The 27,986-nt window shown below is 34.4% G+C and overlaps 1 protein-coding gene across 4 annotated transcripts; it reads right to left on the reverse strand.

The window, feature by feature from the left end:
• Positions 1–1,180: 1,180 nt before the first annotated feature.
• On the reverse strand, positions 1,181–27,869 carry LOC133195911 (uncharacterized). 4 transcript variants are annotated; one of them, XM_061331892.1, is made up of 6 exons: positions 27,768–27,869; positions 8,653–8,754; positions 4,635–4,806; positions 3,501–3,646; positions 3,239–3,392; positions 1,181–1,662 (listed from the first exon to the last, which is right to left on the reverse strand). In XM_061331892.1, exons 2-6 carry the CDS (start codon positions 8,675–8,677, stop codon positions 1,440–1,442), a joined length of 720 nt encoding a protein of 239 aa, XP_061187876.1. In that variant the 5' UTR covers positions 8,678–8,754; positions 27,768–27,869; the 3' UTR covers positions 1,181–1,439. The 4 variants fall into 4 exon arrangements, with proteins under 4 accessions (XP_061187876.1, XP_061187875.1, XP_061187874.1 ...); XM_061331891.1 differs by lacking the exon at positions 27,768–27,869 and adding an exon at positions 21,740–21,817; XM_061331890.1 differs by lacking the exon at positions 27,768–27,869 and adding an exon at positions 12,600–12,951.
• Between the last annotated feature and the right edge of the window lie 117 nt (positions 27,870–27,986).

The raw sequence follows: 27,986 nt of genomic DNA on the forward strand, positions 1-27,986 counted from the left end.
CCTATATATTTCTATGTAAAACTTTGATCCTCCATTGTGGCCCCGCCCTACCCCCAGGGGTCATGATTTGAACAAACTTGAATCTACACTACCTGAGGATGCTTCCATATAAATATGACTCTTGATGGCTTTGCTGTTCTTGAGAAGAAGATTTTTAAAGGTTTCTCCCCATATATTTCTATGTAAAACTTTGATCCTCCATTGTGGCCCCGCCCTACCCCCGGGGGTCATGATTTGAACAAACTTGAATCTACACTACCTGAGGATGCTTCCACATGAGTTTCATCTTCCCTGGCTTTGTGGTTCTTGAGAAGAAGATTTTTAAAAGATGCTATTAATTTTTCACTAATTCTTTATTATCTCCCCTTGAAAGAGGGCGTGGCCCTTCATTTGAACAAACTTGAATCCCCTTCACCCAAGGATACTTTGTGGCAAGTTTGGTTGAAATTGGCCCAGTGGTTCTTGAGAAGAAGTCGAAAATGTGAAAAGTTTACAGACAGACGGACGGACAGACGGACAGACGGACAGACGGACTACAGACAAAATGTGATCAGAAAAGCTCACTTGAGCCTTCGGCTCAGGTGAGCTAAAAATGAAACATTTTTTTCAAAATTTTTCAAAATTAAAACCTAAACTTGAAATGTTTTTTTTTTAAATATCGAATCCACATGCAGAGAAAATTTTTTGGTCGATCGTCAAAAATCCAGATATTTTTGTCCTTATACATTGTAAAAAGCATCCAAGAATACCTATAACAATTTATATTGCACAAGTGGATTCGAAACGGCTACTTTGACATTTCCGTCCCCCCCCCCCCCAAAAAAAAAAAAACGTGGGATTTTACTTCTTAACTGTTCATTGTTAATAATTTTACAAAACGGGATACAAAGATAAATTAAAAATCTTCTAAATTTTGTCAAACCTGTCCTGTCTTGCCATTTAATCATATTGTTAAACACATTCATACTTCTTTTAAAACAATGTTTATAGTTTCAAGTACTTCCAACACTCTTACGCATAGTCTAATGTACTAAGCACTGTCATGTTATACTTTAAAATACTTTGTAAGCACTGAACTTTATGTGTTATGCAACACATTTGAACACGAACGCAAAATAATATATATGCTTCGATTTGAAACATTTTCACTTTTATATGATATACATATATATCTTTATAAAAAAAAATCTTGTATCCATGGCATGATATCCAGTTATATATTGAGTGAAAAACCACTCAATGCACACATACTTTTTTTTAAAAAATAAAATTGCACAAGGAGGGTTTTGTCTTATGAGCGTAGTACGAGTTATCTTTCTTGCATCACATCTTCGAAATCGAAGTCCCATGAAAACTTTGCTACACCGGAATTCACACGTTCTCACAATTTCAATATTGGAATGTTAAAACCCAAACACTCACTACAGCTTGACTTTTAATCATGATAGCATCATCCACGCCACGAAACACATAAAACACGCAGTTAGTGTCGATAAACGAAGGGAAAACTTGGTCCTTGCGGAGCTCACTGGCGCAAAGCTGTAGTCTCTACAAATAGGCGGTGTTAGACCACTATTGAAGTCTGTTAAAACAGCTTTAATGTCTTCACCACACTTGTTTCCTATCTGTGTGCTGAAACAATGGTTTGAAACCTGGAATATCCTGTAATAAAAACGACAAGATGAGTGGACAGTAACGTATATGGAAATTAATGGGCTAAAATTTGTAACCTCGCATAAACCCTTAAAAAGAAAAAGAAAATTACTCAGTAATTATATTGAAGTTAGGAAATAGTGTATGTTGCTGGGAAAACATTTTTTGATCAGTTAAATTGAACTGCAATGTGTATATTTATATATTATACTTTCATGTAAATTAGTTGAATCTGATTCGTCGAGAAACATTTGTTCAAAAACACCATTACCCGCTGAATGATGAAGCCACGCCCTCCAGCGTAGCAACAGTCAACATTGCTTGACGACGGGTGATATTCCAAAAAATAGTGACTGTGCAGAATTTATGCGCGCAAGGTTCACTGTTATATGTATTTGTATAAAATATTCAGTATAATATAATAAATATTGCATGTAGTTGAGTGTAACATTGAAAATTTTCACCCCAAGAAAACCATTGTTAACCGAGGCGCAGCTACATGCAATATTTATACAATAGATTCCATAAAAGTTTGAGAACAAGTTTATCGAAAATAAAAAAAAAATGAAGAGAATTTCAATTTTAAAGAAAAATCCTTCCAACAAGAAATTTATACTCGTCAAAGACACTTTGAAAACAGGAGGTTTTGATTCATTGTTATCATTTGTGACTTCACCCAATCAATGAGCTGGAAACGTATAATACGTCTATTACACCATTAATGACACAATTAATAGGGAGAACGGATATTGGGGCCCCCGTATCGAAGACGACTCTAAAAGTTTAATGGGGCCAAGAATATTTTTTTTCGATAATGCTAGTTGTATCTTTTGCCATTAATCCAGGCAGCCAGAACTGGTAAATGAGATAAACTTCCATTTTATTTCCAGGTATTAAAATAATGAGCGAAATTACATGGGGTATTTGCATTTGGTCACAATTTAGATTTCCTACGCAAGTATGAGTTAATAAAGCATATCATTGTCTGGATACAAAGACATGTAATTTGGAAATTATGTTTATGTATATGCAAATAAGAAACTTTCTTTAACATATTAATGAAATCGTTTTATTTCACTGGATGCATGATGTTGAATAATGAGAGTGTGCTTAAATTTCAATAATGCACTTTGCAAGATAGGTTCAAGAGATAAAAAAGGAGGGTCGTTCTATCATCACTGCCAAAAATTGTGCTTCTAGTTCTGCGTAACTGATTTTTTTTTAAATAGAATGCTATGCATTATCAATACTGTTAGTCTGTTATGTTTCTTCAAGGAGCATTCTGAGAGTACTGCATAAGCAATACGGAGCCCACTAGTGATATGGGCTGTTATTACTTCGAAAATCATGGAAGTGGAACAAAATAGTCTGTAACTCGGCAAGATAGACTAATATATCAAAATCAGCTTAGTACATGTATATGCAATCACGGAAAACCAAGACAGACTGGCTGAAAGACAAAGGAACAAGACAGATAGACAGACAGAGAGACAGATAGACAGACAGACAGTGAAAACCCTATAGTCCCCTCCATTTCACCGTCAGGAGACTATTAACCAGCAAATCAGATTTTTTATATACTTACCCACACACACTCTTAACATATTTTTCTTCATCTTCACTGATGCTATAGGTCACCCCCGCTTCGTTGGAAATTTGGACTTCTTTTTGTTTGCTCTCTGTGCATTTCTGGATTTCAGTATTCTGCTTCGTGATGCAGTCAGCTTTACTTATATATACTGAAAAATACACATGTACATCAAACTACCTTTTTCACAGATTATAAACCAAATACTCACTATTAAAGATCTATAAACTCACTACATAGACGTATAATATATACTTACGGGACATACTGTGACATAGTCTATCAAATCCAGCTTGCCAGGCGTTAGGATCTGCGTATTTCGTTAACATCTCTAATTTCACCGGATCCTTACACGATTGGTGTAAATTACGTAAGCAATTTACGGAGTCTCTAAAGTTTCCATTTCTAAAATGAGAAAAATACTTATTTTGTTTAACTATGCAATGAAACAGTTCCTCTTAATTGTTGGACTGGGGATTTTGCCAGATCTAGAGTTACCGGGTATCTTGTTTTCTCTGCAAAAGTATAGTTGACAAATTTGTAAGTGTTGTAAATATTCAATTTACTGGTAAAAATTCAATTTACTGGATGATTGTAAGCACAATTACATTAACTATATGATCCATGCCAAATCTGTATTGATCTCAACACAGTAAATTTAGAATTTACGTAGGATTATTGGTGGTACATGGTGTAGATAACCCATAGTTAAAACAATAGAAAACATGGCGGCATATGGTACATGTACATATGAACGTGTCTAAATATATACACTGGCGTATGCATTTAATTTGCATAAAAGCAGAAGCCATTTATGCATGAAATACCACGTTATCCAAAGTATATATCCTCAAGATTTGGTTAATTTCCTAGATACACTATTAAAGTATACGCATTTTAAAAATACAAAATACTAATTTATGTATTAGAAATATTCTTCAGCATTGACTCAAATGTACCAAAACACCTGTGAAGTCGCAGACTAAGTTTTTTTTTTCTTTTTTCTTTACAGTCTGAAGTGTACTCACTTTTTTTACACACATATATATTTTATCAATGACCTTGTTTGCAAATACAATCTGTCGTTAGGTCAAATGTTGACAGAAGTCTTTCGCACAGATTGTTAGGCCATTATTTTCAAATATTTCTCTGTTCGCCCTATCACAAGTAACACTATCGGTGTGATCGGTCGACAGGGGGTGCTTACTCCTCCATGACACCTGATCCCATCTCTGATGTTTTCAGAGGCCCGTGTTTGCGCTGCTTACTATTTTGTATTTTGTACCGATTATTGTTTCGTTTATCTTCATATTTCAATGATAGCTTATAGTTATCAAGAATCCTGAAGAATGTGCGAATTATTTCGACCCTATATCGTTATACATGTACATACTCGCAGAATTGCTTGGTCCGATAGATGTCCGCGGGGCTTATGGTGACCTTGGCATTCTCCCCGTCCGTCAGATTGTGGAGGCACGTGAGGGCTTCTTTCAGGGCGTTATTCTCGGGGCACGTCCCAGAGCAGGTGACGCTCATCAGCCAGAACAGCATCATCACTGTTGTATCTGTGAATAATTGATAAATTAGGCGACAAGTTAAAGACATTGTCACAGTTTTTAAACGTAATTTAAGTATAGATAAATATTGAAAACGTTTCACTGAGAAAAGAGAAACGGGGATTGACGGGTTTAATTCATTAACCTACTTACTTCGAAATGTGGTCCTAAAGCCTATTTGTGCATTCTGTAATTTTTTTTTTGGGGGGGGGGTTACAAAAATATATCTTTGCCTCCTCTCCCAATTAGAATAATTAAATATGTACTTGGATCATCCCTTGTTCTTGGCATTGCCCCCTAGGATTTAGGCAATTATATAATATACTAGAAACCTTGTTGCCATGGCAACAAGAAGGTCTTCCGTCCCTTCTCTGTGTTCAGAGAAGTTGATTCCTCACTAATAACTTGTTATGTTGTGCATTCCCTGTAACACCTTCATAAATAAAATATAACAAGAAGTCTGTGAGCCAGTGCTCACTAGTAATACCCCCACTTTGATGTGAATGTACACAAGTTCAGTTACGGAGAGACACAAGGATGAACAAGAAGTTGACATCAGATTCTTACAAAAATGAATTCCACCATATTACAGGCATAAACAAAGAGTGTGCTAAAATTTCAAGCATCTGCAATCAGTAGTTGCTGAGAAAACTGCGACCAAAATCTCTTATGTATGGTACGGACAGACGCACGGATAAACAGGAAGTTAACAGCGGATTCGTACAAAAATTAATCCCACCATATGGCATGCCTAAACAAAGAATGTGCAAAAATTTCAAGCATCTGCAATCAGTAGTTGCTGAGAAAACTGCAACCAAAATTTGTTATATATTGTACGGACAGACGCACGGATAAATAGGAAGTTGACGCCAGATTCATAAAAAAATTAATCCCACCATATGGCATGCCTCAACAAAGTGTGTGCTAAAATTTCAAGCATCTGCGATGAGTCGTTGCTGAGAAAACTGTGACGAAAATTTTGTTACAGACAGACAGACAGACACACAAGGGTAAAACCTCTCCTTTGGAGCGGGAGTATAATTAAACGTTTAAATTTTGAAAATATTGCAAAACTGGAACGGAAAGAAATACGAGACATCATTTAAAGGGGGGGGGGGGGTATGACCATAAAGTCTTTGTGTGAATATTTTTATAGTTTGATATTCTCACACTTAAATTGTACAAAATATAAAATTATGATAAGATTTTTCTTTTTAATTTAAGGACTATCTACACGGATTTGTTTTATTCTACCTGATTTCATGCATTTGGTTACCCCCCCCCCCCTCCCTTTCCTTAGTCAGCACCACACACGCATAAAAAATTGATTGACAATTCACTGATGTATTACTTGAAAGCATATTTTTTCATATACTGTTTCGAGTATACAGATTTTTTGTGTTTTATTATTTTAATACACTGTATATCATTAATTAGCCATACCTTTATGCGCTAAGTTGCTTTGAGCTCTTAATTATGACGAATCTTGTTCTGAACTAAATTTCATTGAAGTTTTTTTCCTTTCATCGAAATTGCTATTTGTTATTGAATCAAGATGAGAAAATAATAAATTCTACTTTAAAAATATAATTTGACAAATCTCCAATTTGCGATTTAATTGCATAGGTACCTAGCTACACTTACATTTACCTTGCTTTGTCATATCCCAACTGCATGTTTGCACATTATGTTTAGTGCAAAATTTAACTGCAAACTGCTTATGAAGGAGTAAATAAACGCACTACTATTGTGAAGTCAAATACCATTGCTCTGACGCTGAACGACATTACCCCCCCCCCCCTCCTCCCACCTTTAAAGATAAAATCTTACAATTGAGACATTCTGGGAATTGAATACGAGTCGCCCGTGTGAAAGTTTCAACACGCTAACAATTTCGCTATCAAAGACCTTCGCATCAAAGTAGCAAGTAATACATATCTAGAGTACGGGTTAATCAATTTTTAAACAAATTACATATTTAGCATTCTGATAAGACTCTCTATATAACCTATAAATATAATTAAAAAAATAATGAAAAACAAAAAAGTTCAAAAAATTAACCTTTTTAACCACTTCCTGTGACGACCGGAAGTGGCGACGACACACGAAATGTTTTCATCACACATCTACAAATCACTTTCTATCATACCTGAAAGTTTCAGACTCCTGTCTTTAACAGTTTCTGAGAACATTCACGGACTAGATTTTTAGTGGAAAAGGTGAAAAATCGTAATAATTTCTGACCGGAAGTAAATTTTTCCAAACTTTTTCAATATTTCAAAATGACATGAGATAACACATCATTGCTGAAAATTTGGCTGAAAATCATTGAGTAGTTTTTGAGATATCGCGATTTGAAAAGGTCAAAAAAAATAAAAATGAAAAATAAGAAGAAGAAGAAACAGTAGAATCACTATAAGGTCTTCCGTGAAGACGGAAGGCCTTAATAAAGAAAATTAAATATGAAGTAACAAGAGTTGATATAATATAAACTGACGTTAGCACACGTGTCAGGTTGAAAAAAAACCCAGTGATAACGGGTTCACCTGTCTCTCAAGATCAATATTATATAATGCTTTCTAGATTAAATAAATATCCAATGTTTAATAGTCAGCATGAAAGATTCATTCTGTATCTAGAGACACAAATTCTTTACTCCTTGTTATCAAAATACGTTCTCGTTTCTAAATTTCTTTACCTTAAGTTTATATCCATTGCAAGCATTGAGTCATTGCGAAGAAATTCTTTTAGATTATGCATTAAACATTGTACATTATCAAGAGGGATGCTTGTTTCTACAAGTACTAGTACTTTTCATGCATCATAATTTCAACTTAGAATAACTTAAATAGAGTTCATACAATAACTGTTGTGTTTACTTTCCACTGGGAACCGTATCTTACGAAGTTCAATGAGACTTAGCCTAATTAAGAATGTTTGCGCATAAAGTGTAAATTTTACCATTTTTTGAAAATGAAATCTAAAAATTCCTCTCATCAGAGAAAAAAAAAACAAAAAATATTATCAATTTCTCGATCAAGACTCAATTGCCTTACCGTCTAGCATGAATCCAGTTCAATTCATTATGAAGTTGATACATGTACATAAAAAAACTGAAACTCGGGGGGATTCCTTATCATACAATGTATATGTGTTATTATTATGTTTAGTCTTACGTGTTTAAATATACGAATCTAAGCATGTGACAAATCTATTTTTAAGTGTAGCTTCTTGAATCAGAAGTAATTTTCTTTTTAAAAAGCACTTCACGCATGCTTACGGGGAGACAAGATACATTTTATTTTCCATGTATGTTCGATCATGCGGTTAGATTCATCCAGTATAATTTTCACTGATAACGATTTTGACAAAATATATGTTAAGTACATCACAATCAATGTCAAGTTATTGTTCAATATGACCAAAATGCTTGAAATTAGCGAAACTGTATTAACCTATATTTTCTTTAGTCTAATGGTCTAATTTTAGGGCCCTGTCATTTTTTTAATCACGATAAAAATTACTTTTGTTGAACAAGTAGAATGAGGAGTTTCGATGAACGAAAATATATATAGAGTGCCAAAAGATTCCCAGTCAAAAGAGGAATCATTCTAATAATTAAAAGGACAGCTCATTTGTTGAACAGCTGGAGAAAATTTAATAGTGTAACGGCAGTGAACATGCTCATAAGGTTAAACAACATTGATTAAAAATTTTCCTTAATTAGCAGAAAGAACATACAGAAGACAGTATAGAAATGCTCACTTGAGGTCACGTGAGTAATTCAATAATAGAATGGACCCAATGTTGAGTTTCCATAATTTAGCACACACAATTGAAAAAAAAATAACTTACGCAAAACTACTGGCCACACCACCATATCAGTTGACTGAATGCAAAAAATACGTCACACCAAGGGTTTCTCTCTGAATTTCTTCATGTTTGTTGTCCATCAATCTAAAAATAGATACAGACCACATCACAACATCACATAAACTGAAATAGCCTGAGAAAATGATTCCCAGTTTCAAATCCTTTACCCAACAGAAACTTTTTTGGTCGTGATAAGTATATGTACCAGCCGTGTAATAGATCTACCAGTCGCGGATTTATAAAAGAAATCCTTTTAAAACCAACCATTAAGGGACATCAAGGATATACATGCGGTTGCACCCGCCGAGTTAAATGTCTGCACATATTTTAATTGTATACTAAAAAGTTCATTCATCCGTGCAACAAGACACCTGAAGAAAATGTATGTAAAACTTCTGTTATTTTATGTCGTTCCATTGAAAATCAACACTTTCCTAAAAAAAAATTCACACTTGGATGAGCTAAACTTAAAAATATTTTTTAAGCTTTGGTGGTCTGTTTGGATATATATTTCTAAATTACTGAAAACGTTTGGGTTTGGAAAACGGCATCCTGCATAAGCCAATAAACTTCTTTTAAATATCTTTTTACATGAAAACTTCATTAAGGTAATTTACTTAAAAGAAACCTGACTAGATTGATTTCAAGATTAATCCTCTGGGGCGAAATGAGTCGTCTTTAAAGGTCTACAAAATGCGAAATTTGTTGATTCATGTACAAGCAATTAGTTAAATTCTCATGTTAAAAAATGTATACAAATATTTTTATCTGATCAAGAAATATAAAAATCCATACATGTCGCAAAATATATCTACATTTATTTAACATACATCTCTGTGTTACACACATTTGTCATGATATACATATGTACAGCTGTACCTATATGTCCTAATTTTATCAAGTTCGCAGACTGCTTACCTATTACTTGAGGAAATACAGTGCAAATACATACAGCACATGTATATGAATCTGTACACACAATATCCTCTTGTTTTATTACTATATTGCCGATATCTAATTTTTCTCCGAAAAATGTCTTTCGACGAAATTTGCGGTCACTTGCTCCATCTGCAAGGTCGTAGACCAAATGTTTGTAAATGGTTTATATTGATCACTATCAAGATAAACACTAACATGACGAATCTAATCATCTTTATCCAGATCCGATCTTTTTTTTTTCCTATTTAAAGGTTTCACTCTGTTTCCATTTATGAACTGATAGCATTTCAAACGGCTACATTCAACTGTCTCAGACTTCAACCTCAAAGATAATTCTTGCTTTATGCCAACCATACAACAAACATAAGATGTCAATTTATATTCGTTGCAGAAAATCTCTCTTTTTACAGCATAAACGTTTTTCCATTTTTCAATTATCATCGCGCCGCCTGCTTTCAAATCTCGCGAGACTTCTTTCGAAAACTCTTCATTAGGTTAGTTAATGGCGGTCGATATTTCATCTTATTCAGTTTTGTTGTTTTATCACCAAAGCAGGTTTGTAATGTGCCCCTCTTGAGACAAGCGAATACTGATATCGATATTTATATTTCTCTACAGACCTACAATTATGAAGCCCCTCATCCCCCGGAGAAAGGTTTTAAGTATGTGCATAGTTTTCTCCTTTCCCCTCAAAAATACAAGTATTACACAAGACAATAGATGCTTAGGATAATGGACTCGAAAGTAGCTTTCGATGAAGAAAAACATATTGGTGCACTTGGGTTTGATGCGTCTGCACCAAGAAAGTACTTTGATTTAAACGAATGAGAAAACAACTTGCACGAATCGAAAAACCCAATCAATTCTATTTGCAAATTTATAAAGTTCTATATATTCTTCATACGATATCATCAAGAAACTGCAATCAACTTCGGAAACTTCGATTTCATGTTGCTCCTACTTAAAACTACATACAGAAGGCGTTGCTTCTTGCTTGGTCATTGCTTATTTATTCCAGCTATTACTTATATATGAAGCACCATGCAATTACATATTTTTATCTTCTATACTGGTTTATTAGAGGCAGTCCCGATCTTAATTGGTACAGTGTAAATACAAAAACATGTACTATATATATTATATACAAGATATATACATTGTTATAATATACAGTATAGAAATATTTTTATTTACCAATTAAGATTGGGAGTGCCTAAGTATGTATTTTACTGGCAATTCACGCAGAAAAAATGATTATAACGTTCAGCATATACCTTTTATCATTATACCTTTTCATATTTCCTGGATGAGAAGCGTTACAAATTCTGATACATCATGAACGAAGAGTTAGTTTACACAAGAACTATAAACAGCTGGAAGTGGATAATCGGAGCAGAGGCAACAAACAGATAAGATTCTACTGTAATCTTTACAAATTCTCTGCATTGGGAAGGGGAAAAAAGATGCTGTATATATGCTTAACTTACGCCTTCCTTTTCTTCCAACTCACACCACAGAAAATACAGGGCGAAAATATTTCTTTCTTTTCTTTGCATTCCAAGACGACACTTTCTGCTGGCAAAGGGGGAATTTTTCTTATTTTTTTGCAGGAACAGGACAAGCCAAATGTGCTATATTAATACTGTTTTTTTACCAATTGATAAGACTAAGTAGTATCGTTAGGTATGATGCAAACACTTGGGGACGTAATGCTCGAGAAAGTGGCATAATTAGTGTTCACGACCAACATCAGTGCATGTGCAACACGTGTTTCAGCAAGTTATCTACCGAGTTTTGGCAATGCACTACATACACATGTACACTTATACTGTTAATTATATGTATGTCTTAAGCTTGTGTTTGACATATTTATCTTACAATTCTTTCGTATAATTTATAGCGACATCAATTTTGTAAGGCCTTGAGATGAAGGGTGTGACATTGTCCGTAATTAAAACATCAGCAATGTTTAGGTGCGGGCTTTATCGAGTAACACTGTAGTCTATTCTTACGAAGATACCTTGTGTACAAGATATTTTTCATAAAGCTGATTTACATCTATGAAATAATAAACTTGGTCATATTTATGAGAATTTCTTCCTTATTTATCCAGAAAGTAGAACCCATTCTGTCTTGAAATGAAAATGACCTATAAATCTTTATTACCACTGACCCCCATCCCAACCCCCTTCAGTTCCCCTACATGTATCTCTGATTCTGTATCAAATTCAAACAAATATATACATTTCAGGTTAATATCTCTATGTGACAAAAAGCATCAACTCTGCTAAGAAACCGAACCAAAAGCACAATCTATAAGTTCCTGGACAAGACAAAAAAACCAGGAAAATTCAGTATTAAACCCTTTGCGAAAAAAAAAACCTATTTTCATAATTCTTAGTTGAGATGTTTTGTGACTGTATGACATCTTACACTTTAAATTTCAAGGTTCATATATAAGTGAATGTTATCAAGAACATGGCCTGACAGCTATTAGATACACACCCCAAAAAAGATATCCAGCGGTCTTTAACTAGACACCCGAAAGAGACATAACAAAAAATGGTCATCAGCGCTAAATATGCATTTTAAAACATCGGGTGTCGCAGCATGGGTGAACAATCTTATCTTTTCCCCATAATTTTTTATATCATTAAAATTTAGCACGTTTTTTAAAATTGGCACAGAGTATAGATTTAGTATATACTTAAACGTAAAATGACAAGAGAAACGTCTTATTAAGCAGTTGAGAGTGCTCCTAAATTCTCACCCCGCTGAGCTGAAATTGCTTGCAACCTTTCCAGTTTTTTTCATTCTCTGAGAAAAAAATATCCTCTACTCTGCAATAAACCACGAAGATGAAACTTTGCCATATGTTTGAAGATGAAATTAACAATATTTTTATTCGCCAAAAACAATAAATTGCAACAAGGCATGAACGAATAAGTTTTCCACCCCATAAACAACTCATAAATTGAGAACATACGTACCCACGCCTCAAACCATCCTGAAATATACAGCTAATCCTACATTGTGTTCATAAGGTTGAATATGAAACAAGAAACACGTTCAGCATCGGGACAGGCGCCATACAAAACTGAGAACTGATCCAGCAATTGTTTTGTGCTAATGGGTTTTGTCTTTAAACCAACACCGGTAAATCTCGTGCATCAAGCGCTATCTCTCGACAGTTGTCCATTTGATAAGTATCTTCATTTACTTATCATCACATTTGCTGTATACACACACGCGCGTAAAGTAACATTTCGACACCACTTCTATTTGGATTACTGGCACCTGAAGGGGGGAAATCGTCAAAATTCTGCTATAGGGGCATCTTCTCTATCTATATACACAAGGCTTGAATGATGTATTGAAACAACACTTGCTTTTCTCCGAGGTTCTGTATTGATTTTTGCTAACGCTTGTCAGCATCGTCGGAGATCAGAGAAAATTAGAAATTTGAGAGCGTCGCCGTCGACCCCAGAATCTTCATGAACTCGGTATTGAACATGGATCGAGTTAATTAATCTGCTATGTCAATGGTATTTGAGGGGAATAGGCTCTGACGATCATGATGAAAAAAAAATCCAAACTCGAAATTGGGGAGGGGTATTTGTGGGTAAGATCGGATACATCTATTCAAAGAGCGATTCTATGTGCGAAATTTTTTTTTCATATGTAAATAAAGAAGGGTTACATTTACTCAAACTTAACAATTATCTGAACAGTGTTTTGATTAATTATTTCTTTTATGAACATCTTCTTCTTAGTTTGTAATTATTTGATTTTCTACAAAGTCAGAAAACTTTTCCAACGCCTGTAAAAGAGATTATACCTTTATCTACATTAATTTATCAATTGGCAGAACAACATTTGACAATAAATTTCGACTGCTTTATAAAAAAAAACGAATATGCAGAGCATTTATTTCTTAGTGTTGAATTATTAATGCGCCCATTGGTATTTCTTCAATTATAATTTATATTTCCCAGAAATGAGATGTACATATTTCAACAGCCCTTCGAAAACGTTTCACATGGCAATCAATTTAATGAACAAAACATTTAGTGCAAAAAGACGGGATAATTAAATTTGCACCACATCAACACAACGCTAAATTCCCATACCATAACAAGTTTGCGTATTTTTATTTAGAGAGCTCGTCAAGCATCAAGTATAGTCATTGGATCCGCCTCCCAGGGGAATTTATGATGCAAATTTTAGTATTGGATTATCGCCTCGGCACGTGTTAATGTTATATTATAATTGGCAATAGGCATCATGTACATTTCGTATGTTGATTTCATTACATGATAACGTATCGGTGTGAATTACTGCCTCCGTACCTTTGGGTTTTATCACACTGCTAATGTATTTCCAATACTCTTTCCTTCGCTCTACCATGACTGCATTATCGCTTTTAATTCAATTTCAATGTGCAAGAATTCTCGAATTATTCACCGTCTTTGCATTTTTGTGAGATTTCCAGATTTTCCAACAATATTTCATTTTCACGTTATCGGTTAAAAAAAATTTCAATTTATAAACACACGCCCATAAGCGCGTTTATCAATTCAACAGACATGCATATTCTTTGAAAAATACTTAATGCGAACAATACACCTGTAATTTCACGACAACATAATAATTCTTCGGTAATAAATGAAATGAACATCGATCCAGCTGAACAGTAGCACCAGTGGGGATGTACGCCAGAAGTTTATTTCATTCAAAATGATACCCTTCCCCCAAATATATATAATGTGTATAAATAAGCAGTATTTTTCAACCTCTCTATATAGCTAGTTCAACAAATAGTTCCCCAAAATATGCACCTGACATAAAATACAAAGCAGAACTTACCGCGGTCCAAAGAAATACAGCGGAAATATTTTGTTACTTACCGGTACACAAAATCAAGTTGCCAAAAATAGCACATAACAAAAATTTGAAACTTACATGTATATTCAATACCATAACTAATTCCATGTATATTCGAACACAATGATATTAAAGGGGAGAAGGATGAAAGCATACCTCTAAATTCAGTCATCTCTTCCAAAATGTAAGTGACACGGAACTAGGGTGTATGGGGTTAAATTGGCAATGACATGGTCTTGAATATCAAAATAAATAACAAATGGTCGAAATGTGATATTTTGTTATGCGGGATGTATTATTCGCTCTAATTAATATCAACATGCTGACTGTGTTGAACTGAATTTAAATGTCTTTTGTATGTAACTTATATTCAGTTTAACCATGCATATAGCATTAAAGCCTGGTAAAAGATAACTTTGAAGTTTTTTAATGAGATTTTCCTATTTTCACATGGTGTCCTTAATCACTGCACTAGTCCGTTTGACCCTTGTCCACCTCAGTAATTTGCTATCCTTTTATCACAGGGAACCAATCCCCCCATCATGCAGAAAAAATCCCATATTAATTATAAGTACACCTGCTTAGGGATTTGAGGTTAATTATTTTGAATGATCAGTCAAATTAATGCTTACAGGTACATTATATTATATATGTGGAGAGTATGTAACAGCGTTAGTCAATCGGATCTATATACTAAGTTGACTGTCTTCCTAATAGCATCTAGGCTATAATTGATTACTACTAATTAATATCCGGTGAACAATCGAAACTCCTTGGACATTTTCAACAAAAAAAAGTTCCGAAATTCGAAAAGTCGCCATTAATAAGTTGAGCTCAAAATTTTAAAGGTAGATTGACAAAAAGATCCGAATCCCACCTCCCCGAGCTTTTTTTTTTTATAACAGGGTGAGAGATTCAAAGAGATACAGCTGTTTTGGACGAAACTTTACGAATACTTGGTTAGATTAACAGCTCACTACAATGAAAGATAATCAAGTAATCCTTTTTATATTGCTTCATGATTCCTTCGAAAAGCTCTAAAAAGTGAGTAATTAATACATGTGTATACAAAAGCGCAAAAGTTACATTTAAAGGAATAGATTCGATTAAAAAAATCAATTTCTCTAGTTTATATGGAAGTGAAAGTTAAAACACACACACGGAGAGAAAGAGAGAGAGAGAGAGAAGTCAGTCTCAAATATTGACAATGTGTCTCAACATATACATGTATTATTCAGTTTTTTGAAGCCCATAAATTAATAAGTTATCGTGGTGTAAACAAGGCATTATATCATAGCTAAAGTATTGCATAATTTTTTCAGGAAAATCAAATTATTTATTAATTCGAGTAGTTTGATACAAGTATTTACCGAGGCCGAGTCGGGGTTAACGCCATGTTTCTTGGATCGCGGAAATGCTTTAATTTAGTGACGTTGCAATTTCTTCTGCAAGCGAGGGTTCACTCTATTAGACCATAGCATATACTAAAAACAATATGTTTTCGAAATTATAAAATAGTTTGTACATGTTTTATGTTATTATGGCTAAAACACATATTTATTTAAATCTCTCTTTATTGCATACAATAAACTAATACTATTGAAATTCAATGCAAATACATGAGAAAAAATTGAAAATCCCGAAAAATGTCCACATAGCTTTTCTGAATATTGGTGTAATTCATGTATTAAAGATTGATTTGCATTATTATGCGATCACGTCCTATATATAGAATTACAATGGCTTCTATGAATTCTTACATATAGAATCACAATGGCCTTAACGTTGTGAGAAAACTGATTGAAAAAATTCCATAATGAATATCTTTGAGTACCCTATGTCCTTAACGGGGAAAATACTATGATTGGCAAAATCATAAGACATCTGAAAAGACTTTATATATACATATTTTTAACACTCTTCGGCATTGAAATCCTGACAAGGATTTATATTAAATTAATAACTAGGTGATAATTTTAATACACATATATACTAACTTCATTCATTTGCAGAGATAGAATTTCGATAAATAGCTTGCCATGCGTTGCTATCAGCTTGTGAACAAATATACCCGCCATCATTAATCCCAAGGGATCACTTCCGGGAATGCTAAAAGACCATCTCAAAAGCGTCAAGAGTAAACAAAGAATCGTGTTCTACAGCCCTGAGAGCCGAATTGATTTTCTGTAATGCAAATATTAGGAAAATCCACACAAGTGATATAATGTGACACTTTATTCGATCTGTAAATACTCCCATGCACAATAGTTAATTACATTTAGTGTTTAAAACCTGCAAAAAAAGACCTCCCCAATATCGGTATTAGGTCTAGTGTAAGAGTGATTTAGCATTAATATATTGGCACGTGCCGCTTTTGTGTATCTTTGTTGCAGACAATATGCGCATATATTCTAAGGGTTTTTATGTCTGAATTACTTAAACCAAATTAGCAATTAGCTTATACAGACAAAAATTACATTCAGTTGTTACCTAACAAAGGTCGATTGCTACACGACAGACTATCGAAAATCAATTTATACGAATGCACTATAATGAATCATTCAAATTTAGTCTATAATTTCAGGTATTATGAATTCAGAAACACATTGTTGTTTAATGTTTTGGGAAAAAATATGCTCATTGCAAATTAATGACTGTCTTTTTTGTTTTGTTTTTTTTTTTCTGAAAAATATTGAATATTAATTTATTTGAAGAGACAATATGTACCAAAGGTACCAACTTACATGTACACCGCCGCTATCGTAATATTTCGGAAATTGCAACGGCTACCGCGAAAAAAAGAATTGACTTCTTGTGTAATATTTTCGAAGAGTTTAATAAATGAAATTATACACTGTATCATTGTATTGTTTTCTTGTGTAAGTTACGTTTTTTTTTTCTTAAAACTATACACTTAATTTGCGATTAAGATCCGGGGTTTCCTTGAAAAATGCTTTTCAAGAAAAATCAAAATGAAGGAACAAAGACATGAATCTTTTTTTTTTAAGGAAAACATTAGGAATCCATGCAACTGTTTTGTGTGTGTGGTTTGTCTGTGTGTTGGGGGGGGGGGGGGTTTGCTTGTCAAAAAATTCTAAAACGGGTTTTTAATTGACTCGTTAAGGACCCCCCCCCCTTGAAAAAATCTCCATCCGCCCTGGTGTGCAATAGACCGCAGAGCGAATTTATCAAAACTTCAAGAAGTTGTCTGAAAAAAAAGAGGGAGGTCAGGTCCTCTATCTCTTTCTTTTGTATACATTATTTTCAAAGTATATTCGAGTATTCATATGGAAGCCAGTATCTTCTTGATGATATATATTAATGGCCATCGCCACTTACATGTAATTTATCTGAAAACTGTCATTTATTATCTATACGAAAATATGGATTTTCAAAAGTTTGCAATACTTTTCCTTATGCAATCATTTTGAAAATGCTTATTAATGATAACTTAATTGTCACATTGTAATATTTATTTACACCTTCCAAGTAATGACTGAAGCCTGAAATGAAAGTCCATTTTTAAGTTTATTTTTGATCTCTCCTTTTCCATTCTTTCCATCAGAATCGGTGACTGAATGCTTCAATATACGATACTTTTCATTCCGCTTGTCGGAACCCCTTCGGTCTTTTTAATGTCCACTGAATTGCGAGTAGTTTTTAGTTATCTTTCGTGGACATTACCTATGGAAATTTAAGTAACAATGTATGCAACGGTGAATAAAATAAACGATCTCTTTTTCTTAAAGCGTTTGGTTACATTCGTTCGTAGGATGTTGGTATTTGTCTATTTAAAGCGTTTTTTATGCGTCGATGTTTACAGTGAAAAAACATGTCCATTGTTTTATTTTATTTTACTTTATTTTGATTGGCTGTTAATTTTTTTTAATTATGCCCCCTTCTCACCCCCCTCCCCCTCCAAATATGCCACAAAACATCTTTAAAAATTGGTTTAAGTCTTCTTAATAACTTCAATAGTAATCAAAATGGCCTGAGGTTAAGCATAATTTGATTGGTTCAATGATTGGTCCAATTAACACTTCCCATTCAAAAAGTCCCGTACAGGCATCAGTGTCAAACCACGGGTATTCATGGTCAGTAGAGTACAACCATGCAACAAATAATATTAAATCAAATCCTGGTTGGCCAGTAGCACAAACACGATTAAAAGAATCTAGAATCATATTCACTAACAATGAAATCCAGATTTTTGAAACTAATATTCGTCAGGCAGTTCATGTATTTATTGTAAATAAGTTCAATTAATTTAAATTTTTCTTCCTAAGTGTGATTAGAGCAAGTACAACGCCTTTATTTTTAATAAATGAAAATAATGAATATTATAAGAGTTAATTTTTATTTAAAATTATATGAAGCTGACATAAATACAGGAGACGGTAGTTGTGAAGGAAAATACCTCGGAGTTTCTTGGCGGAAGTTGTTAGGGAATTCCTTGGCGCGAACGTTGCGCGTTTGTATGACTTATCTCGTATATAAAACTACAGATATTCTTTTTAGGCAAAGTAATTGTACAAGAATGTTCATAATACTGATAAAATGTGATTCGTTTGTGATTTGATGTATGTACTTTAACCATTCTTTTAAAATTTGGCAATTATAGTAATTTACAGACACAAAACACTAAAACTTATAAATTATTTTTATCTATAATGATTTTTTTTTTGAAAATGTAGAAGTGATTGTAGCAATAAAAAAAGCACACCCCTCAACCCGTTGGGGTGAGAGTGGGGAGCTAGAGGAGTGAGAGTGGGGAGAAATAGAGCAGTGAGAGTGGGGAGAGAGAGGAGTGAGAGTGTGGGGAGAGAGAGAGGATTGAGAGTGGGGAGAGAGAGAGGAGTGAGAGTGTGGGGGGGGGGGGAGAGAGAAGAGTGAGAGTGGGGAGTGAGAGTGGGGAGAGAGAGAGGAGTGAGAGTGGGGGGAGTGAGAGTGGGGGGAGGGAGGAGTGAGAGTGGGGAGAGAGGAGTGAGAGTATGGGGAGAGAGAGAGGAGTGAAAATGGGGGAGAGAGAGAGAGGTGAGAGAGAGAGAGAGTGGGGATTGAGAGTGAGTGGAGAGAGAGAGTAGTGAGAGTGGGGGGAGTGAGAGTGGGGGGAGGGAGGAGTGAGAGTGGGGAGAGAGGAGTGAGAGTATGGGGAGAGAGAGAGGAGTGAAAATGGGGGAGAGAGAGAGAGGTGAGAGAGAGAGAGAGTGGGGATTGAGAGTGAGTGGAGAGAGAGAGTAGTGAGAGTGGGGAGAGGGAGTGGGGGAGAGAAGAGTGAGAGTTGGGGGGAGAGAGAGGTGATAGTGGGGAGTGAGAGTGGAGAGAGTTGAGTGATGGGGAGAGAGGAGAGGGCAAGAGTGTGGGGGAGAGAGGAGTGAATGTGGGGAGGGAGAGTAAAGGAGGGAGAGAGAGTGGTTGGGAGAGAAGAGAGGGGAAGACTGATAGTGGAGAATGGGAGTGGGGTTGAGTGTGATGGTAAGAGAGTAGGAGAGAACAGCGAAAGTGGAGAAAAGAATTTTGGGAGAGCAAATGACGAATTAAAGAGAAAGAGACAAAAGGAGGGACTGACGGGGGGGGAATGGGTATAGAGAGAGAGAGGAGAGAGCAATGTTTGAAGAATGGGGGCGGAGGCGTGAGAATAGGGAGAAAGAAAGATGGGAGAGAGAAGTGAAAGGGCAGTGAAAGTTGCAGAGAGAGAAAGAGAAGGAAATGTAGAGAGCCTAGATAGTGGTGGGGGGGAGATTTAGAGTGGGAATATGAGTAGAGAGAGAGAGTATGTGCTGGAAGGGATACAAGGGGAAAAGGAGAGAGTATACATAGAGGGAGGAGAGTGGGTAATGAAAGAGAGACATATTGTACTGATAAAGTTGGTCGTTAGGGGCGTCAGTAAGATCCTGGTTTTGAGATAAAGCCGCTTGCTCATGTAAATCGAAGTTTAATTGTTGGATGGATGTGTTTTAAAAAAAATATATCAAAAAAATTATTTTCTTAACAATAGCAAAAAAAAAAAAAAAAAAAAGAAATCAAAACATATAATTATTCGAAATAATCTAAATGTAATTTTTAAATAATAGTTTTGTTGAATAAAACTAACACTGTAGAGGAGTTGTATTTTTAGAAACCAAGGCAACGCCACTTGTCAAAATATATTAAATTTATATAAAATCATCGATGCAAAAGTATTAGACTTAAATTCACCTGGACTGATGTCTTTTGGGGCAAATCAATCCAACAAACTTCCTTGAAAATTGGATTTTTAAAAAAGTATCTTGAATTTCAGATATTTGTTTGAATTGACAATATTTTGAACTCCTTGTGTATGTTGTGTGTGTGTGTGGGGGGGGGGGTCTTTATTTCAAATTAGAACGGAAAGGTCAAATGCACTTGAAGTGTACAAACAAGGGGAAAACGAGAGGGAAACGAAAGAAAACAGCAAACTCCCACAAGATCCATAGATTACTTAAGCCAAATTGCCAGAAAAAGTCAATATCCTGCAAGTTATGACCAACGAAATGGATTGGGTATCGCTAGTAGCAAAGAAACGAGATAAAATGGCTTGTATGTCTTCTAGTCCGAAACATGACGCAAAATAAAAAGGAAAATGGTTAATCAATGTAATATACAGTAATTACATCTTTTCTTTTGGGGAAGGTTTTTTATTTCTTGTGATAATATTAGCTCTGAATATAGCAATATTAGAATATATAGTTTAGTAAATAGAAATTGCAAGTATATTGTACTTTCAAACACAGTGTTAAAAACAATTGAAAACAAGTATCAAGTTTCCTTAATTTTCTTTTAACATTAAATATCGAATACAAAGCAGCGTTATCAAAATCATGTGTGATAGATGTAACATGATATTCTAAGCTACCAGAAAAAGTATTTTACAATGCTTTACGTACAGGTGCATACAAAGTCATGTATTTGATTACTATGAAATAGTACTACATTGTATATCTAAAAAGAAAATGCAAAAAATTCCTGCGTTGTACAAGAATCCAAAGCTCAGTTATTCTGTCAAAGATTCCACTCTTAACAGCTGTCAGTTGTAAACATAGTTGAGTTACATATATTTACTCAATATTCAAATACATGTACAAGCTTAATACGGTATGGACATTGTTACTAAAAAAACTGTCAAGGAAACAAATATTATACTCCCCCGCCTCTCTCTCTCTCTCTCTCTCTCTCTCTCTCTCAGACTTCCATTCACTGTATACATCTATATCAAATAAATACTCACACAATAACGAAAGCAGAAAACTTCCATGTTGAATTTACATCTCTGACTTATCCATATTATGACGTAATAATTCTTCAATGATTCAATCACCAGTGAATTCCCTTATAATGTTACTTTGCTGGGATTATTGTGTTCTAATAAAAATCACAAATGAAACGATCTCGCCTCACCCGAAAAAAAACCTTATTGCTAAAACAACGAGCGCTTAAATTATTTATCCAGACCCTAAAGTGCTTTAGTGTATAACTGAATCAATAGAAACTGCTTGCAAAGGGATCCAGATATCGTACGTTATGTTTAAAACGAAAAGCATCGATTATTTTTCCACGTGTTATATAGCTTTTACTTTTTCTTTCGGCGATACAGATTAAACGCGAGTTTAATTGGAATATTAAAATCGCATATTCGTCAAATTGCCATTGATTTGTAACAAGGTTGCAGATCAATCGAAAAACTGTGCATTAAATGGGTGTTATTTGACATTGTGCAAATATTTTGTTTTCACAGCGAGGTCATTTAAGATTGTGTATGGATTACTGTAAGTTAATCAAATAGACTGCCAGTACCATATGTTTGTCTATATTTGGCATGTGTATAAACATTTCATTTGCTTTAAAAATATCTATTTATACAAGGCAACGCATTCCGGGGGAATTTATATGCAGCGATCGTTATTTTTCTAAATAAAGAAAAAAATTGACCTTTTTGCTAAGAGTCATAAAGTCACATTTCTTTTTTTAGGTTGCAATTTTTTCAAAAAAAATACAATACAATTAACTTTTTTGTTGTTTGAGTGTACGTGTGTGTATGTGTGTGTGATTTTAAACCAGATCGTCATCTTGTGGACGTAGTCCTTTGGTCCTCTATATAGGGGGAGAATTTGTGGTCAAACACAACTCCACAACATGGTCTTTATGAATACCTTAAAGGTTCGGGTGTGACGTCACATTAAAGAGTTCTTCAGTTTCATTAAAGTATCGATCGATCCATCAAAGATACAAAAACACTGTTACATCCAAAATTCTCGTACCATCAAAACTTAATGGAAACAAGAAACACATCCAGAAGTTACCAATTGTTAGTCTGTGCAAAAAGCGAACCATTACTCAAAAGCCAACATTGGAAAGAAACATATAATCAGACTTCAGACTACAAGATTTTTGCCAAAGCATGCAATAACGTCTTTTGTATCTTATTGTTACCACTTTTGCATCTATTTTTTGCCCGATTTTCCCCTCTGCTTATCAGGAAGGGCGATTCATTTAGTGAAAGCATGACCTTTTTGTTTTAGTTTCATGTTTACCCATGTGTGCTAATTGAATATGAAGATACATGTATGATTTTATCTTGTGTCTGTATAGACCACAAAATATGGTGTAGTACACATTATGTAAAAACATGATACCATGACACATTGTAATGATAATATGATGCACTGCATATGTATATGATGATACATTGTGTGTTAATATGTCCGACACTGAAAAAGTTTTCTTCAGTCTAGCAAAGCTGGATTATCAATAGTACTTTGATTTATCCTTTTGGAACACAGATACATTAATGTAAACTGGTCTTGCACATACTTTCTGACAAGAGTTGCTGATCATGACTACTAGTATGTGTGGCCATCCGCATTTTCACAACGTCAGGGATTCTGAGTCCACTTGTGGCTGTGGGTCCAACGGCCAAGAATGGACTCAGGACCTCTGACGTTTTGAAGATGGGCCACCCGTGAAGACTACAAAAACTCATGGATGAGATGTTGGGTAACTTAATCAGATAATGTATTCTAAATATACAGAAGTTTTTCAATTCTAATAATTAAATTGTGCCCCACTTTTAAATCATCAGACGATTTTTTTTCCTGATCACATTCATAGATATAAGGAATTAAGATCAAAGGAATAGGCTATCATGCAACATATAGTTCACTTAAAATGAAAGGCATATACACGAAGACGCCTGATACCTATAGGGCATATACTTACATTTTTACATTCTGAAATTAGGGTAAAGGTCAGCAATACCAGGACTATTTCCCTATACCATTACGTATCATATCTCCTATGAGCATTGTTAAAATAATAACATAGATAAAAGACTTTTCTCGACGAAAGATTAGACAAGCTTACGAACACTTAACAAAAAAAATCAATAAGTCGACTCCAAGGTCAATTGATACTATATATCTGTACTCACACTGGTCATGGTGACACAAGTCAGATCATCTTAAAGAGAGATTGCCAGAACATATTAAGGTACACAAACCTAAACTAAAGAAAAACATACATATATACGTACTGGCACGGACAAGCGTTTTCCATATTGATATTTTTGTATCAATTAGACCATAAATCTACCTACTAGTATACAGGTCCCTGATTCGTTCAAAAGATCAGTGAAGAACGGTGTGCTATACATTCGTGATGTTGACACATGACATCGGATATCAATGTCATATATGGGTTATGATTATATAATAGTGTTATTATTTGGATGTACTATGCCGAAATAGTAGTCAGGGTTTGACACATGGTGCACGAGCCGGAGGCGAGTGCACTATGTGTCAAACCCTGACTACTATTTCGGCATAGTACATCCAAATAATAACACTATTATAATTATTATGCTGACTGTTGTTTGTATACGACAATTTAATTAAATTCTCAATCCCAAACCTGTTTGCAGACGTTAAATCTAAATGAAAATTTTCTTGAACATTCTTTAATCAAGCGTTATATCAAAAAGCGTTTTATTGACTCCGAAGAACCAGTTCATGTTACGTTGCAATTTTGGTTACTGATAAATTCGATTATTTGTTAGAGAATTTTTCTTTAAGATCCTTATCAATAATATCAGTCTTTTAGAAATTATATTCATTTATTTCTTGTTTTGTGACAAATGTATAAAAACTACGTTTTTATACTTGAAAATACATTCCGTAAAGTAGCGGTGTTTGTGGCGTAATCGGTAACGCGTTGGACTGACGTTCTCCAGATCGTGAGTTCGATCCCCAGCGTGGGTGCTAATTACATTTTCTCTAGAAAAGACAGCCGTGCACTATTTCGGCATAGTATGCTTACGCTATATAAATCCTTAGAACACTATGCGAAAATAGTTGGGTATTGATTATATAGAGACAAACTGACAGGAAGCATAATAATGAATAATAGCACACCATCTTAAGGATATACATTTGTCAACACAGTCAATGATGAAAGATACGACTACATGGAAAGAAGACTGTTCTAGGAATAAACAAAACCATATCCCTCTTCATTATGCAATACAATACAGATGATTCATTGCCAAATTATTGGTCTCTATGGGCATGGTACAAAAAGACAAGAATTTAAACTAATTTCAAAACGAAAAAAAAACTTTAAACCCGTCATTTTGCCTCTCTCCCTTATCAAAGAGACAACAATTTCAAAATTACTCTAAACCTAGGCCACTTCGCTCTATTTTTTTTCCAATTTGTCAATTGCTTTACAGATTTAAAAAAGGAAGACAACTCGCCAATATGAAGAACATGCCACCAGAGTAGAAGACTATCTCTTCGTCTGGAGTTTTTAATCTAAAAATCAAAAGATCGAATGTAATTTCAGATCATGTTTGCCGGATATAAAGACATCAAATGATTTAGATTCAAGCGATCTCTAACTGCCCGATGGTTAAACTATAGCAGGGAAGCACGGAAATGAAATTAGCCTATGCATTCTTTTGAAGTAGGAAAAATTCCTCCAGGAACATTGGTCTATGAAACAAATTTCTCTCCACTGGAAATGAGACTGAACTAAATCGCAAATCTTATCAAACAATGGACAAAGTTCATATCGTTAATCGACTGAATCAGATAAAGCATGAAACCAAAAACTGTATTCAATCCCGGAGCGATTTGTTTTAGAATTATATGAAAATATCGACAGCTGAAAACACAACGAACGTTTTTCAGTGTTCAATAGAAATTAAATTTCCGGCTTATTTAGTCAAAGAGTGTATGACGGTTAGGGCATGCTTTGTACAGAGCGTCAGTTTTATAAGGACCACAAAATAAAATCTACATTTAAACAGTATTTCTGCTTTGTTAATCAAAACTTATCTTAAACCTTTTGAAAATATATATTGTTCTTTCTATTGCGCTGCACACGCATTTACATCTCAGTCATAAGCATTTGCATTCTTTGTTCCATCTTTTTGTTAAAAGTATGCGGAAGAATTTTTAAGTTCATTTTACTTATGCGAGGTACCATGGCTACAAAACCTGATGAGTGATTTCACTTTAAAAATACATTAATATCCCCATTAAGTGCGGATAAGTGAAAAATAAAGGAGTGAGGGAGAGAGGTAAAAATCAATTACTAATTTTAAACTATCACTTCGCAGGCCTAAATCATTGCCATAAATGAATGTTCAAAAAACCTCCAAGTGTCAAAGTTTAATCAATTTCATGCACAAGTACATGCTAATCTCGCCTAAACAGATGTCAGAATTCCACATTTTCATGTGTTGCCGTTTTTAATAATTAAAAACTTATCCTTAGCCAGGGGAGAATTAGTCAGGCGCGCGTGCAGGCGAGATAAGCACGTCTAGAAACGAATTGATTCTCTCTGTCTGGGGGTAAAACAGAGAAAACAAAATAGATGCTAATTATAATCTTTCTGGTAGAAATTTATTATTGTTTCCAATAACTGTTTCTTTCAACTTGCGAAATTGAAGCAGACGTTATCGCTGCTTGCATGACTACAAGAAATTCCTCCGAAATCACCGTTTTTTTCCTATCTTTATCTAATCAAGATAATTATTTTTTTTGCAAGGAAAACATAATTTGCTTTCATTTGTTTCTTCTACTTTCTTAATTACCTTTTTCACTTGAATTCATAACGCATTTTCCTATACATCAAAACACGCAAGGGACTTCCTTTTTACATTTGTGTTTGTACAATAAGTGAACTTAATGAAGCGATGAAAGAGAATATCTTTGATTTGCTGACGATTTTATGATGTCAATATTTGGTCAAAACCTTGCAATTGAATTATTCCGAATATTTTTTGTAGGATCTTTGTTGCGGCTTATTATCTGATGACGCTAGATTTCCACTTCTTTCTTGGTCTTTGGTGAATCGTGAATAATTGATGGAAATTTTACACTTAGCCCAGGTTGTACAATTAGCGAGTTTGTTGGAGGAAATCAGATGCTGAAATATTTATGCATTGGTATAGATTTTAGGGAGTATATTCTGGGCACTCTGAACACGTAAAAATGTTTGTTGCCCGAACACTTCCTTTTGTAACATGCAAGGTTTAATTTAATTCCTTAGTTAAAAAAAAATAATCTAAAAATGCAAGCCCTTAACAAAGGTTTTTAAAGGGGGAGGGAGGGGAGCAACCTCCCCAAAAAATTGACAAGAAAGGGAAAAAAACAAAGTGTCCAAACTGGAAAATCCTATTTCGTGTGTGTGTGTGTTGGGGGGGGGGGGGTTACATTTGTTTTCTCTTATTTGCTTGATTTGCCACTGTTCGACCTTACAGCCAAAAAACTGGGGGGGGGGGGCATCTAAATGAAAATTTATTAAAACTACAGCAAAAGATTATACTCAGAAAAAAGTGCACAGTATAGAATCATATTCTATTATACTTCTGATAATTAATGAACTTACACCTCTGACAATTAGTGCTACTATATATGTCAATTAATTTTTTTTATTTGAGGAAAATCTCATTAAAACGACATCAAGACGAAAACTTTTATTTGTGCATTCACGTCTAACCTAATGCTTTTTTTTAAAACACTTTCCCATTATGAATTGAAGAAATAAAACAAGATCTGCTTATTTTCACATAAAGCAAAGAACTAAGTACCACATAAAAGAGAAGCAACTTCCTTATTGCGTTAAATTCTTTCACCAGAACTTCTCTACTTTTACTTGCATTAATGTAGGTTTGTGTTTCTTACTTCCCTGTACGTTTAAAACCCATTCTCACTTAAAACAATTAAAATTAAAGAAAAAAATATTAAGTAACTTACCTTGATTAAGTGTTGACGATGAAAGAAAATAAAAATCTCCTTTTTTTTCTCGGTAGGGTTGCTTTAGTCTCAACCCCTGGTCTGAATTTCTTTTTTAATTCGTAATCCGGTCCTTGCTATCTCGGTACTAATCCGTGTACAGTGACTACTTGGTCCCGGAATTAACACACTGAAAAAGTTATATATATAACAATAACAAGTTTACGGCGCAACAAATAC

This window comes from Saccostrea echinata, unplaced genomic scaffold (genome assembly GCF_033153115.1).
Source record: "Saccostrea echinata isolate AGI-Se365-2 ecotype Australia unplaced genomic scaffold, CSIRO_AGI_Sech_v1 ptg000029l, whole genome shotgun sequence".
Taxonomy (NCBI): domain Eukaryota; kingdom Metazoa; phylum Mollusca; class Bivalvia; order Ostreida; family Ostreidae; genus Saccostrea; species Saccostrea echinata.